The sequence below is a fragment of the Eurypyga helias genome, unplaced genomic scaffold (assembly GCF_000690775.1).
Source record: "Eurypyga helias isolate BGI_N326 unplaced genomic scaffold, ASM69077v1 scaffold4039, whole genome shotgun sequence".
Lineage (NCBI taxonomy): Eukaryota > Metazoa > Chordata > Aves > Eurypygiformes > Eurypygidae > Eurypyga > Eurypyga helias.
In genome coordinates this window covers 195,900-210,155 of record NW_010269981.1, presented here as the reverse complement: position 1 = coordinate 210,155, position 14,256 = coordinate 195,900, and the positions used below count along the sequence as shown (strand labels likewise).

The 14,256-nt window shown below is 39.1% G+C and overlaps 1 protein-coding gene across 1 annotated transcript in view; it reads left to right on the top strand.

Moving 5' to 3' along the window:
- The first annotated feature begins 655 nt into the window (after nt 1-655).
- MEGF11 (multiple EGF-like-domains 11) overlaps nt 656-14,256 on the top strand; it is a 206,854-nt gene continuing 193,253 nt past the window's right edge. The window contains exons 1-4 of the mRNA XM_010158263.1: nt 656-766; nt 4,716-4,839; nt 7,685-7,786; nt 9,147-9,247. Coding sequence (XP_010156565.1) covers nt 4,724-4,839; nt 7,685-7,786; nt 9,147-9,247 — 319 coding nt within the window. The 5' untranslated portion in view covers nt 656-766; nt 4,716-4,723. The remainder of the gene's footprint in view (nt 767-4,715; nt 4,840-7,684; nt 7,787-9,146; nt 9,248-14,256) is intronic.

Genomic DNA, 14,256 nt, shown 5'->3' with positions numbered 1-14,256 from the left:
GTCAAACATCCTGAAAGAAACTGAACTCTCTTGTTGGGATATAACTGAAGAAAAAGCCTATATGTAAAATCAAATGTTGTTTATATGATAGTAAATGATAGTTAACCGTGGTTAAACCATGACAGAAACAAAGTCTGAAAATCAGTGATTGGTTTCTAACAGAGGAGCAACGATGTGTCAAATGAATTTGAGGAGGCAGACAGAAAAGCAAAGGCAGTATTTCATACAGTACGTGGCTAAGGTGTGAGACCATCATAGGATGTTGTTGACACTAAAACTTACGTTTAGGGGATTGAAATTTATATTTTAACAGATTGAGAATGCTTAGACAAAGTATTGGAGTAGAATCCATCAAATGCTGCTAGACAGAAAGATTCCCCTCATGGCTGAGGAAGCCACAGCGTTTCAATTTGCTGGAGGCTAGAAGGGCCTGAAAGGGATGTAATGCTCTCAGCTGTCCTCTTCTGCTCTTTCCTAGGCCCTTGCTGTTGGCTGAAACAGGATAGTGGTCTTTGGTCTGATATATAGCACAATTATCTTAGGACATGTTATAATTTAGAATTATTTATCTCGTTTCTGTCTTAATTTGTTTCCACTCCCCAAAACATGCTTTCTTTGACCCAATATGTTTTCTGGTTTTGTAATTGTTCACAGGGCCAGTCACCTTCGAAGAGCTTTCTTCTGCCATCCTGATAATGTGCCGTGTGTCTTCATGTGCTGATAGTCTGTAAAAACAGGATCCGTTAGGAATTTTTAGCACTTTGAGGTAAGACGTTTTAACATGGCTCTTTGTTAAATGAATTGCATGGGATTTTGTGGGAAAAATTCAGACTAGGTTAATCAACTGCATAGGCATTTAGACCTTCAAATGAATGGTCTACAAAAGTTTACAAGGATTTAAAAATATTGCGTGCTAGTGAAAGGCACTTATGTGAATGTTTTCCCTAATTACAGCTGGACACCAAATTATTTTTTTGCCTGGTACAGGACTCATTTCATCCCAAATTGGGACAAAAAGCATTCCGTTTAGAACTTGAATGGACTGGAAATTCTGTTTGAATTTCATGCCAAAGTCCTGTTACGAAATATTTTATGACAGAAACACCAAAATGAAATGTTTCAATGCTTCCGCCCCTGAACAGGAAATTCTCTAATGGTCATTTTCAGTAAAATTTTCTAGTCTGTCAGCTGGGGAAGCAGAGGAGAAATTTCATCTTTGGCTTTGGTTTTGTTTTTCTTTCTTCTCCCAGCCGCTTAGAGTATACATAGTCCTTTTTCACAGGGACAATACCAAAGCCAGGTCCTCAACACCTAGAGAAAGCTCTAAAGGATATTTGCTTCACTAAGCAAGAATATCTGGGGCCGTACCTTCTTTGCATGTAGGTGCCAGTCCTGTGGGGTACTCACATCCTCAGCTTGTGCTATAGAAACTGCAAAAGAGAGTAACAACCAACCTTTTGTCCACACTCTCATGTACTTCATCCAATTTAAATGACCGTCTGCATCTTCTGGCATCTCCGCAAACCCCAGCACAGTTTCACCAGCAAAGGTTTTTGTAGAGTGAATACACAGACAAATAAATCAGGGTCTTGCCACCTACAAGTTTTTCTGTAGGTAAGATTTGGGGCTTAACAGTGAAAGTATTTCCTTACTGTCATGAGAGAACCCGTGACCTGTGTCAATATTTTAGGTAAAGTACTGAAATGTATTTTAAAAGGTGGGAGTAATGAAATGCCTGAAAATGGCTTAATGAGTAACAGACACCTAACCTCATCAGTTATAATTAACAGAGAGTGAGACACTAGTGAAAAATCACCAGATTGTATTTTGGATTGAAAGACACTTTTTCTTGCCAAAGTGTACCTAAATTGGCTTTTCTACTCCTGAAAATAAAAATCAGGCCTGGAGAGACAAAAAGTTAGAGTCCATTTAGGGATTGTCCAGGTGACCGATGTGCTATTTATTTTCTTGTTAAGCTCAAAAGGCTGCCTCTCCTTGGGAGAGTGGCACTGGCAGACACTGGAAATGTTGATGTAATTTGTCTGTGTCTGTAATGAAGTTACAGGCATTGTCCCCCTCAAAGGCTGATGCTGCCTCCTTGGAGAGTGTGTTCCAAACATCACATGCAATGCGGGAATGTGGTATATGTCATGCTGAGCAATGAAAGATGAAAAAACCCCGTGTTAGATGTCATTACTGGCTTCTTTTTTGATGTTGGTTTTTAATACATGTGCTCCTATTTTTAGCATTTTATTCTGAATCTTGTAATAGCAAGCATTCCATTTTGGTATGAGGTCTTTTCTATTAACAGTGATCAAAGTGAAATATTTAATTTGAGTTAGAAAAAGAGACACTTGAGATGAATGAGGTTCTGCTGTATTTGAAGAGTTGGATGTTTCTGACGTATGATCTGACTTACAAAGTTATAAAATTAATTGCATAAAGCAGTTAATTTATAAACAGATAATAAAATACCATTAGCATTAAAAGTTTAGAAAACAATTTTGATCCTCTTTCAAATACATTGCAAACAAATGTTCTGTGTGCTATTAAGGCTTATAAATAATCCTTTTGGGCTCTATTTTGTTTAGAAACTAAACTGATGCATTGTTTTCTTAAGAACAAATTGAGATCTCTGAGAAGTGCAGTATTCAAATAGAGGGCTGCTTTAGTGAAACAAGGAAAGGCTCATCCTCTTTAGGTTGAAGATAGGCTCTCTCTCTACCTTTAACTAATTCAGGGATAAACACAGGCTCTTGATGTTCTTAAGAAGTGAACAAACTGAGCACAGAACTTTGTTTTGATTTAACCCCCCCCCCCCCCCATGGATGGTATTTTCTGAATCAGTTTTGCTTTGACCATTTCTGTTGATTAGAAGCAGGCTTTCCTCTAGTCCTCTTCGTTCAGTGTTACCATATACCAAAGGTGCAGAGAATGAACAAAGAGGGTAAATGCAACCTATAAATTCAGCACTCAGCAGAGCTTGTCCTCTGTAATTCTGTATTATTCAAATGGTAGCTGGTGCACCACGCTAAAGGCATCATTTGGAGACGTTATTGTTTTGTTGAGTCTCATACTTGGGTAGTACATCTTTTGGTACATGTTATGATAAAAGAAAGCTGAAGTCTAAAATTAAGTCTCAGTTTTCGAACTTTAGGTTTGCTGGACTTTTGTCCCATGAGCACTTGCAGGTCAGCCATTCAAGAAACTTTTCCTCCATGGAAAATTAGTGTCTAGGATAAGAGTAGCAAACATCTTTTCCCTAAACAGAACTCTCTCTCTTGTCCTTTTCTCAGCAGCCCTCTTAATTTCCAGAGTAAGCTTTTGCATTGCTGCCATGGGACTTAGAAACAGCCGCAGGTAGAGAATGGTCACTCACAGACTTAAATCCATTTCATGAGGAACATTAACATTAAATCATGTTAATTAACATTAATATGACTTACATGGCTTAAGACCTATCTTTGGGTTTAGCAGAGCTCTAGGAATAATTTAAAAGATGAGGTATTACTCCCTCTGGGATCTTGACTTTGAATCCACTAAAGGCAATGGGTGTCCTTGAACTAGCTTAGAAGGCTTTGAATCAGGAGGTAATTTCAGATCAGCTTTCCTGGCTATCCCTCTGCTCTTCATTCTGCTTTGTGATGACTTCTTTATGCTGGGCTGTATATCAGTGCCATGCAGAGCAAACCCCTTAACATCCCTTTTGCTGTTCTGGACCATGAGGCAATGAGCCATGTGTTTTTTAGATGATCATATGAAGATTCAATCTATTTTTAGGGCAGTCTTGTTGCCAGGAATAATTTATGAGACTTTTGATTTGAATGGTGGATTATGTGACTATGTCAATTCCTGAAATGGAGATTTAAAAATATTTTTTACTGACTTAACATTTAACAGATTAACACCTCTGATGCCATTACATACAAAAGCAGCTTCGTATTTCTGATCTGTTTTGTGGCTTTGACTGATGTCATTGGGATCTCTAGGCAAACAACCCGACTTTGGTTTCAAAGCCCCAAATGAGTAATAAGTAGGTGTAAGTCCGTACATTTAATGTATGAACTGTAAGAGGATGAAGAGAGCACACCTAATGAATTTTGTACAATCTCTTTCCAACTTCAATGCAAATATTATTTCATGTTTAGTGTGCTGCATTATGTGACCCAATATGTTGACCTCTGTCATTCTAAGTGAATCCCACATCTAAGAGTTTAAAAGTTAATTGATTTTCCTTCAGCCATGTACTAAGTGTATGTCTCAGGTCTAGCCTGCTATATTGACACATGTGAAACCCACTTAAATAAACCAACGGGGGTGTTTGGGTATTCTTGGGTGTATTTGCCTATAGGTTGATGGGAGAATACATTGTTTTGAGACCTCGGTTACTTATTTTGTTGGTACAGACAGAGAGCCATACAAATGATCAGTATCAGAAATGTTCTTTGGAAGAATCACTGGGGCTTATCAGGATCTTGGGTAGCTTAATTGTCAAATTCATCAGTTTTAGTAGGTTTAAATGTATCAAATTCCTTTTAGAACGTATTTTCTCACTTTAAAAAAGCCCACCTGTTTAGCTGATTGCTATTTCAAGTATTTTGGTCTGTAAATAACTCCACAGTATTTGATTTGCATAAAAGCAAGGATGAAAAGGCCTAGAAGGATGTTCTTTTCAAAATTATCTTTAATGGCTATACTTTCTTTTCTTTATCTAGATACAACAATGGTTGCGTATTTGCTCTTCAAGTGGATTCTAAAAGGGATTATTCTGTCTCTTCTACTCAAAACTACTCTGTCCCTAAACCCAGATGATCCAAATGTTTGTAGTCATTGGGAAAGGTATGTGTAACATGCCAATTTTTTTTTTTTTTTTGACTAGCCATTTCTTATTTTTACTTTTAAAAGGCAAAATAAGAGCCATAATCAGCTAAATACCATCCTGCCGCACTAAGGAACATGGATTGGCATGGCAGAAAAAGTACTTCTGAGTGCTCTTGAGGATTTGGATCATCCTAAAGAGCTGGTTCTAAAGCTAGAGCTGTTGACCATATACCTGTATGTATCCTGTTTGCTCGGCTGTACTTAGGAAAGCCCTTCCATAGTTTCAGTGAGATGACTGCGCAGGCACGTTTTCGTTTATCCTGGAGAGACCTAGACATATAGTGGCCTTGTTCTGTCTTGCTTTTTTTCCCCGTTGTTGTCAAGTAAGACTATTAGAGATTTCCACTAAGTTTTAAGCCCTTCCTGCTGCAACATGCAGGCTTATCCTGTACATCCTGAACTTTGTGGCTATATCTGCCAAATGCGTGTCAGCATCAAAGAGTATCTTCATGAAAGCACTGAGAATTAAAGGCCCTGATAATTCTTGTTCTTTCTATTGTTACAATGTCCTAGTCCTAAAAGTGGATCTGTGCAGGACAGTTCTTATGAGTACATAGAGACCCACTACCTTTGATAGGGTTCACATTCACACAGGGTCTGTTTGCAGAGGCTGAAGTTCCTGAACTCTGAAGTTTAACTCGCTACATTTCCAGTTCTGTTCTGTGGTTTAGTTCTGCACAAATACGAACTACTGCATACTTTTTGCAAAATAAACCCCTTAAAAAGCAGAAAAATGGAATCATACCTTAATGGCACTATGTTTTGTTTTTAGAGGCCTTAATTAGAAAATTAACTTTTTGTAGGTAATGCAGCTGCAAAATAAAGACTCTGCAGGAATAGGATTTTGCAGTCTGTGTTGTGAGGTGAAGTGCATTCAGAGCACAGGAATAAAATATTGATTTTGTCTGAAGAAAGTCAGCAACCTAGAGACCCAATCAAGGAGAAACAAAAATTAAATACCAAATTGATTGGTTGTACTGACCAAGATGACTTTGTTACTTAGATGTTAATAAATCAAAGGGAAAAGATTGTTAGGGCAATTGCTGGATAACAAACAGGATCATAAAATAATAATCAAGATTCATGAGTGTTACTGTTTTACATTAATAATGAGCAATGTAAATATTTTACATTTTGGCATTAGTAGAATTAAAAACGTTATTGTCAAACCCAGCAAATTGTGATAGAGGGCAAAAGCAATGTCTAGTAGAATCTTGGCTTGTCTAGAAGGGGCTTGACAAGCAGAGCTGCAATAGTCCAAACTTCGATTTCAAGCCAATATTTTGGTCTTCCCTTCTGGGTGCAATCTCACAGGGCTTAATCACATCAGCAGTCCCATTGATGAGAAGGAAATCACTTGGATGACTAAGACAATCGATGTAATGAATGACTTGGAGGATCTAATTCCTGGGTCTTGACCCTGCCTAGAATGATTTTGGTATCATTCTCCAAAGATATTGTAGATCTGATAAAGCAGAGCTTGTTTCCAGATCAGAACCTGAGATTATGGGTCTCTTACGCAGTGCACACACTTACGTGCTGGAATGACTGCAGCTAACAAGTCAGTGAGATTTGTGTTCCTGTATCACGCGAGAGGCCTGGACACTTTAAATATAATCTATTAATGTAGTACCTATTGCATGAGTAAGTTGTATTTTAGGAAGGAGAGTGCTGAATTCTTAGTATTGCTGGAGCTCTGTGATTTCTAATCAATTTTCCCAGTTTTTGTTTATATTCATTCATTTTTACAAAGGGGATAATCACATTCTAACCGTATATCAGTGTCCCAAATCTAGATACCAGTTAACTCATGGGACAGTTTTCAGATAGTTCTGATGTTATTTCTGCCACAAATGACAAGGATTGAATTTGTGCAGCAGAAAAATAAACAGTCTTCAGCCTTTTACAAATGACCCTGTTTGATTGGTGCACCCAATATTTGAAGTAATGATGCTGCTTCATCATAAAATGAAGTGTGAGCATCCCATTGTGCTGGCAAGATGCAGCAGTGCCAAGTTAATATGAGCATTGTGGAATACAGGCAAATATTAACAGTCCTAGACAGGAAAACGCCTGAGACATCTTAAAAATATGGTACTTTCCCCTCTTTTAACATTTGCGCTCTCAACTTACTCAAATGCCCTTTTTGCCTTCTAAACTACCATGACTATTAGTAATGGTTATTTGTTTTCAGGAGGGAATGGTCCATTACTCAGACTGGATTCTCTAAGTCTAGTTCAGTTATGGAACCTAGGTTAGAAGCATTCCCAAAGTTAACAGGAAGGGCTGTGGTTGAAGGAAGCCCTTTTCTGGTTTTTGATAACAATCCAGAGTTAATTTAATAAGGAGAGACCTTTTTGCAGCCTTCCAGAACCTGAAAGGGGCTATGAGGAAGGTGGGGGGGACTTTTTGCAAGGGCCTGTAGTGACAGGACAAGGGGTAATGGGTTTAAATTGAGAGCGGAGAGGTTTAGATGAGATATCAGGAAGAAGTTCTTCATGGAGAGGGTGGGGAAGCACTGGGACAGGTTGCCCAGAGAAGCTGTGGATGCCCCATCCCTGGGAGTGTCCAAGGCCAGGCTGGATGAGGCTTGGAGCAACCTGGTCTAGTGGAAGGTGTCCCTGCCCATAGCAGGGGGGTTGGAACCAGATGATCTCGAAGATCCCTTCCAACCCAAACCATTCCATGATTCTATGAATTATTAATTATTTTTCATACCAGGGTTAGTTGAGTAGCATATACAGGGAACCGAAGCTTTTCATATTGCAGCAGCCTTTCACTTCCATTCTCTGTCTACTCCTAGCTACGCCGTGACAGTGCAGGAATCATATGCTCACCCCTTTGATCAGATCTATTACACGAGATGTACTGACATACTGAACTGGTTCAAGTGCACAAGACATAGGTAAGACCTGATCCCCAGATATTTTATTTTATCGCTTTGTCTCCTCACACACCTTTTATTTATCCCTATGTGTTTGGTATTCTAGTGCAGATATGTATGGAAAGATGTATTTTAGTACAGTAGCCAGGGTTTTGGCATTCTAGGGAATTGATTGTGGTAGAGAGATTTTTTGCATGTAATTTGAGGGAGATGAATGGTGGGGCCATTCAGCAGTATGTATCCTTGCCATTCATACTGCCATGTGAGTGGAAGTGCTCCCTGCATGACCAAACATGACCGACTGTCCTTGCCAAGTGATCAGTGCATGTCCGGGTTTGTACGAGGAAGTTCCTGAAGCTGCGAAATCTTGAAGAATCAGGCACTTGAGGGTTAGTGATAGTTATAAACGGGTCCGTATTTGAAATACTGCTCCCAAATCTCTATTGAAGATCAGGTAAAATGAGGATGGGTCCGTTTCTAGCACTGAATGAAAGCTGATACTGAACAGTTAATTTTTCCCAGGCAGCAAGATGTTGCTATTATATTCATTTGGATTCCAAGTAGAAAAGTATCCTGATAAACGTCCACTAATATTTGCAGTTGTTCAAGGAGGGTTTTAGCAGCTCCTTGCTGCCTTAAATTTCACGCGTTCAGTAGCAAGGATCCCAAGTTCAGCACCGTCCCAGTCTGACTCGAGGGTTTTGCATGCCAGCTTCTGTGTTCCGATGTATGGAATTGAACAGAGGCGCAGAGCTTTCTGGACTGTTGTATAGCTTGGAACACTATCAATAAGCTACAGAATGCTTAACACCTCTTAATTTCTGTGGACTACATACTGTGGTGGGTAAAACATGCATTAAATACTGAACTGGGACTATAATGTCATTTTGCAAGGCAATAGTGCCCTGGGAGGGTTAGCAGGTGGGGAGAAACCACTTGGGGTTAACGTCCCATTTTGTGTATCGAGAGCAGTTTCCTCTGGGGTAATTCCTTGTGTTGCATGCTGACAGAGAGGTCCTGTAGAAGATTCTGTTCATTCCACAGACGATAGCTGACCCTACTGACATATAGAAATGAATAATTTATCCTTGAAGAACACCTTGCCCTGGTGTTAGGACTGGGGAAATGTTTTAAGATAGCGGTCCTAGGACGGGCTTCAGCGATGGACTGTCATGAGTTCTGTGTTCATAATACCAGTTATATTTCAAGTCTCAAAACAAGTATTGATTTTTTTTTTATTGTGGCTTTTAATATCAAAAGCTTTCATGCATTTTGAAATAATTATTGAATGCTACCCTTACTATAATTTAACACAAATATAATTCCAAGAGCAGGCATTGATTTTCAATATTGTCAAATGGCTTTCTGTCTTGCGATTTAGAATAAGTTATAAAACAGCATATCGAAGAGGACTAAGAACTATGTATCGGCGAAGATCTCAATGCTGCCCTGGATATTACGAAAGTGGAGACTACTGTATGCGTATGTATAGAGCTTTGATTCAGTTGTGACAATTAAAAGTAGTTTTTGAAATTAAAGATGTATTGCAGTAGCAGCATTAAGGGCTGATTTTCAGGGCTGCTCAGAACCTTCAGATCCCACTGATTTCAGTCGCGATTGCAGATATAGAACACTACAGGCCATTTCAGGTATATGCATTTCAAGCACTTAAGTAAAGTTTTGCTGAAATCATTGGAGAGGGATTTAATCAAGTTGCTGAAGGCTTTCTTGAATCGGACCTTACTTCAGGGAGTAATTGGTGCAAGTATCTACTAGTGGTGAAGAATATGGGGAACCGAGAGCACCCTTAGGAATGAACTATTACAGTTTCAGAAACAGTGTAAAGTTTCTGCCTCTTAACTCCAGAAGTTCTTACTCGAGGTAAAAACAGTTAAAATCTCATTGTGTTTCATATGGTTCCTGTCAATAATTTTGCCGTTTTTAACTCTTCACAAATGTTGGAGCTTTGTCCTAATTGCACTGTGTAAGTAAACAAACAGCTCAGGAGTGTGTTAGATCAGTCTGAGCAGGACAAAAAGTGCAATGGATCTTTCAGCAGCACTTAAGAGCTTTGTTAATTAAAAATATCCTGTACGTTGATGTCATGTGTTTTCAGTATTACAGCTTTCTAAGTACTTTCTAACTTTCTAAGTATTTCCAAGTACACTTTGCTCAGAAGGAGGGTGGAGCTGGGGATCTCTTGTCAACATCCTCTTTGAATGGGATGATGGCACAAGGAGGTTTTGATCAGCATCAGAACCCGAATTTTATTGACACATTTAGAATGCCGTAGAGTAATTTAAATGGGAAAATGATACAATTATCCAGCTAACTTTAAACATCTTGACACAATGCTTTAAACCTATTTCTGTGTAGTTCTGTTGGTGTTTTAACTGTGTACCTGTATTGTATTTATATTGTAATATATGAGCACTTCAAAAACATGAATGGATCCTTATCTCATTTTGAATTACCTTCATGTCAAACAGTTACTTTAAAGGGTCTTTGAACTGTGGAAAACTACCAGCCCTTTGAGATAAGACATTAGAATTGGCCTTATTTTACAGACAGAGTAATAATTTGATCTGTTGCAGTGCAAAGTGCTGTTACTCAAGTCCTGAAAAATGTTTAATATTTATTGTCTTTGCTAAAATCTCTCCAATGGTAAGTGTGTACTTGCCTTTGCATTTCTCAGGTGTCAATACAATTTCAGCAGTCGCCCCACATACTTGCATTACCAACTTGAATTTGTGACTCAAAAATCCTGTCTGGCACAGAACATATTTATTTTGACTTTTCTCTCTGTGATATATCGATGTTTTTATTTTTTAATTGCCATACTGTTACAACAACAAGAGATCTCTGTGTACTTTCTGATTCTTTGATGACATTAAGATTTCTTTAAAATGCTTTTTTGTTAGCATAAATGCTCAAGAGCTCTGCTGCTGCCAGGCAAATTTTGGCTTTATATTAAGGAGAAAGAACTGCATACGCCACACACCGGAGTTTTGCTAATGCAGAACAGACAGCAGGTATCTGGTCAGACCAGGAGTTTCATGGCTGACACGGTGCTGATTTTCCCTGTTCAGATGCGCAGGAGCCAGGTTCTTGTGTTTCGGTCTCTGCATGGTCATAGCTGCAAAGTGCATGCCTCGGGACACATTTTCTATCTATCCCCCTTCCTGGGAGATCTGAGCAGCGAGTGCAGCTGAGAGGGACGTGATGTAAAGGAAGAAGTTCTCTGTCATGACTGATTCGAGATGCTTGCTCTTATTCTTTTGATACCACTAGCAGCCACATAGCAAAACCTGACCAACCAACCAAAAAAACCTCATCAAAACTCTCTGACCTTACAACCAACAGTCTGAAGGCACAGCATTTAGCTAATATGATCCTTTACATGTCATCCCCTTTGTTTCTAACACATCAAGCCCTGGTGCCATTAGTTTTGTTTGGTTTTTCTCCCTTTCATCATTCTTTGCATTCAGCAGTGATTTCCATTTTCATTCCCGCTGGCACCTCCTTGCTTTTACTTCTTTCCTTCCCTTCCCTTTCCCATTTCTAGCAGTCTAGTACTCCTGTCCCACGTTCCTCTAGATGTGTTCAGTGCCTGCTCCTTAGTGGCAGCTGCTACGAGGGGGCAGCTCACGGCCAACTCATGCCGCTTGCTATGCTGTCAGAGGGTGGCATGGCGCGGGGGTGAGTGCGCTTCCGCTAAGCCCCACTGACATGAAGGGAAGGAAGCGTCAGCCCTGCAGAGAAGGTTCTCCCCACTCAGCCAGCCCTTTAAAATCTATTCCATTAGCAATCATGGAAGCCACTACAACACGGGGAGGAGAGAACACATCCCGCAGTGAGTCTGATGATCAAAAGAAAGTTTGATTAAAAAACAGTGTGTAGATTAAAGGCTAATTGGTTCTTCTTTCATTAATAGCAGTCTTTATTTCTTGCAGAAGTTAAATAGCTTTGTAATTAACAGTGACATGTTTAGACTAGAGAAGGCTGAGTTTAAATCTCTATTAATGACTGTTTCTTGGATTTTAAAGCAGGAGTGAATGCTTTAAAATCAGCTACAGTTTTGATCTATTCCCTTCTCATTTACTGTTTTTTAAAGGAATGTCAGCGATATGTTTTTATCTTTGTTCTCCTGTTGGGACTTACTAAATGGATTAGGTCTAATAAAATCTACCCTCAGTTCTAAATAATCAGGTTGACCCTGAGCTTGTTGCTCTGCCACTTTCTCTGGTGTCTTCTTTGCCTTTTTGAGACCGATGTATGTTACTGCCCCATGAGATGTGGAATTCAGGTCAAATAATTTAAATCATTGACTGGCCAATTATACATCTGGCCAGCCCATTGGTGCTTAGGCTAAAGAGTTTTGGGGTATGAAATTGTCTTTGCGCCTTTAAAGGGCTTGGGATATTTTTGGGTTGTAACGGTATTCAAAAAACGCCACCTGAAAAGTGCTGCAAACGCACATCTGAATTTTTTTCCCACTATGTCTTGGTTCCTACCATTCTGGTAGTTTTGCAAAACGATTCCCCTTCTCTGAATGTTCTTATACATGACATAGCTTTTCACTGAGCTGTCCCTGAAAACAAACAGCATACTCTGGATAGTAAATCAGAGCAGCCATGATTTACTGTACTTTGTATGCTAAGGTAAGCCATTGGCACAGCAAAATGAACTGCAGAAAATCTTTTTTTAAACAACCACAGGGTTCAACTGCCCTTCAAAGTTTTCGTAAGGATGTTTGAAAATTATATTGCCTAGATTAGTATCTGTAGTAGATAAAACATCTCTGAATACTTTGCTACTCATAAAAAAAAAAAGAATATTAGATGGCTCTTCTGTGATTTTTACCCTTTGAGTAGACGGTAATTGAATACTTCCCTTTAAGAATATGTCAGGCGGAAAGATCCCCTGTGTACTAAATGGATACAGTTTTTGTCTGAGAGGCCAATGCTTTGTTCAGTCTGTCCATTTTAATCTTACGCTTGCACAACAGATTTATATAAAAGAGATGTTTCTTCTAGGTAACAAAGGGTCAGGGACCCAAGCAGCAGAAAAAAAGATGGGACTGCAAGCAGCATCTACTTATGTCTGACTTTCTGGCAGAAAAAAAAAATCCTGAAAGGCATAGTCGGGAATTCACTTTTTCTTCATAGATTGAGATATTTGAATTCACTTTTTCTTCATAGATTGAGATATTTGATCTTTTAACAGTTTTAGTTTTTGCTCTCATACCTTACACTCTTTTCTAAGATATAAATCTATGCATTGTGACAGGATGTAATAATGACAATTTAACAATCTTATTTGCTGCCATTTATCTGTCATTCAAACCTGCCAAAGTTCGGTAGAGTTATAGATTAACCATTTCATCATTCTTTCCTTTCTCGGCCAAGATATTATTGATCTCACATTGTTTCTCAATGTTCATCTTTCCACATTACAATTGTCACAACCATCATCAGGGCTCCTTGACTTGGACAAAGTTTTTTATGGAGAAATTCTTGGTCTTGCTGGTGACTGAATCGCAGTTTGTCACCTAGAGTGATAGTTCACCCAGGCCACAGGTTAGGGATGTTGTTATACTTGCATGTTGTTATTTATCCATCTTTTCAGGTAGCCTCTGTCTGATACCTGTAGTGAATTAATGTCATGTAGTGACAGGACAAGGGATAATGGGTTTAAACTGAAAGAAGGGAGATTGAGGTTGGACATCAGGAAAAAATTCTTCCTGCAGAGGGTGAGGAGGCACTGGCACAGGTTGCCCAGAGAAGCTGTGGATGCCCCATCCCTGGGAGTGTCCAAGGCCAGGCTGGATGAGGCTTGGAGCAACCTGGGCTATGAAGGAGTCCCTGCCCATGGCAGGGGGTGGGGCTGGGTGGGCTTTAAGACCCTTTCCCACCCAAACCATTCCGTGATTCGATGAATTTCAAAAACAAATGAGAAATATTCTGTAAATATCTGACTTGGTGGAATTATGCAAATTTGGGACCTGATTCTTCTCGGAGTTTTAAACAATGTTTTCGAAATTTTGTAATTCCAATAGACATGCCAACTTCATAGTATGGTGTGTGCTTTTATATTGCAGCAATATGAACATTCATACCTCAGGATTGCACTCAGATTCACAAGGCTGCATGTCTAGTGTAGTTTTTGTAATCTTTGAAAAGGCTGCCTTATTGGAGCCATATGGCTAGATTGTTAAACATCTGTACCATAGGGGTAACAATTCCAAAGCTTCTTGCCATCTGGATGAATTACAATACTGGCAATTCAATGCATATGTTAGGACAACACACCAACACCGTGGTAGAGTGTACTTACGATGAAAAGAAAAATAACAGCCTATGTGATCATTGCAAAAGTCGTACACTCTTAGAAAATGTTGAATCAGCAGCTTAAACTTCCTGAATATTCATAATGTTTGTTTATATGTCAGATTTGTTGATTATTTTCACTTTATAAGGCAGTAGCTCATT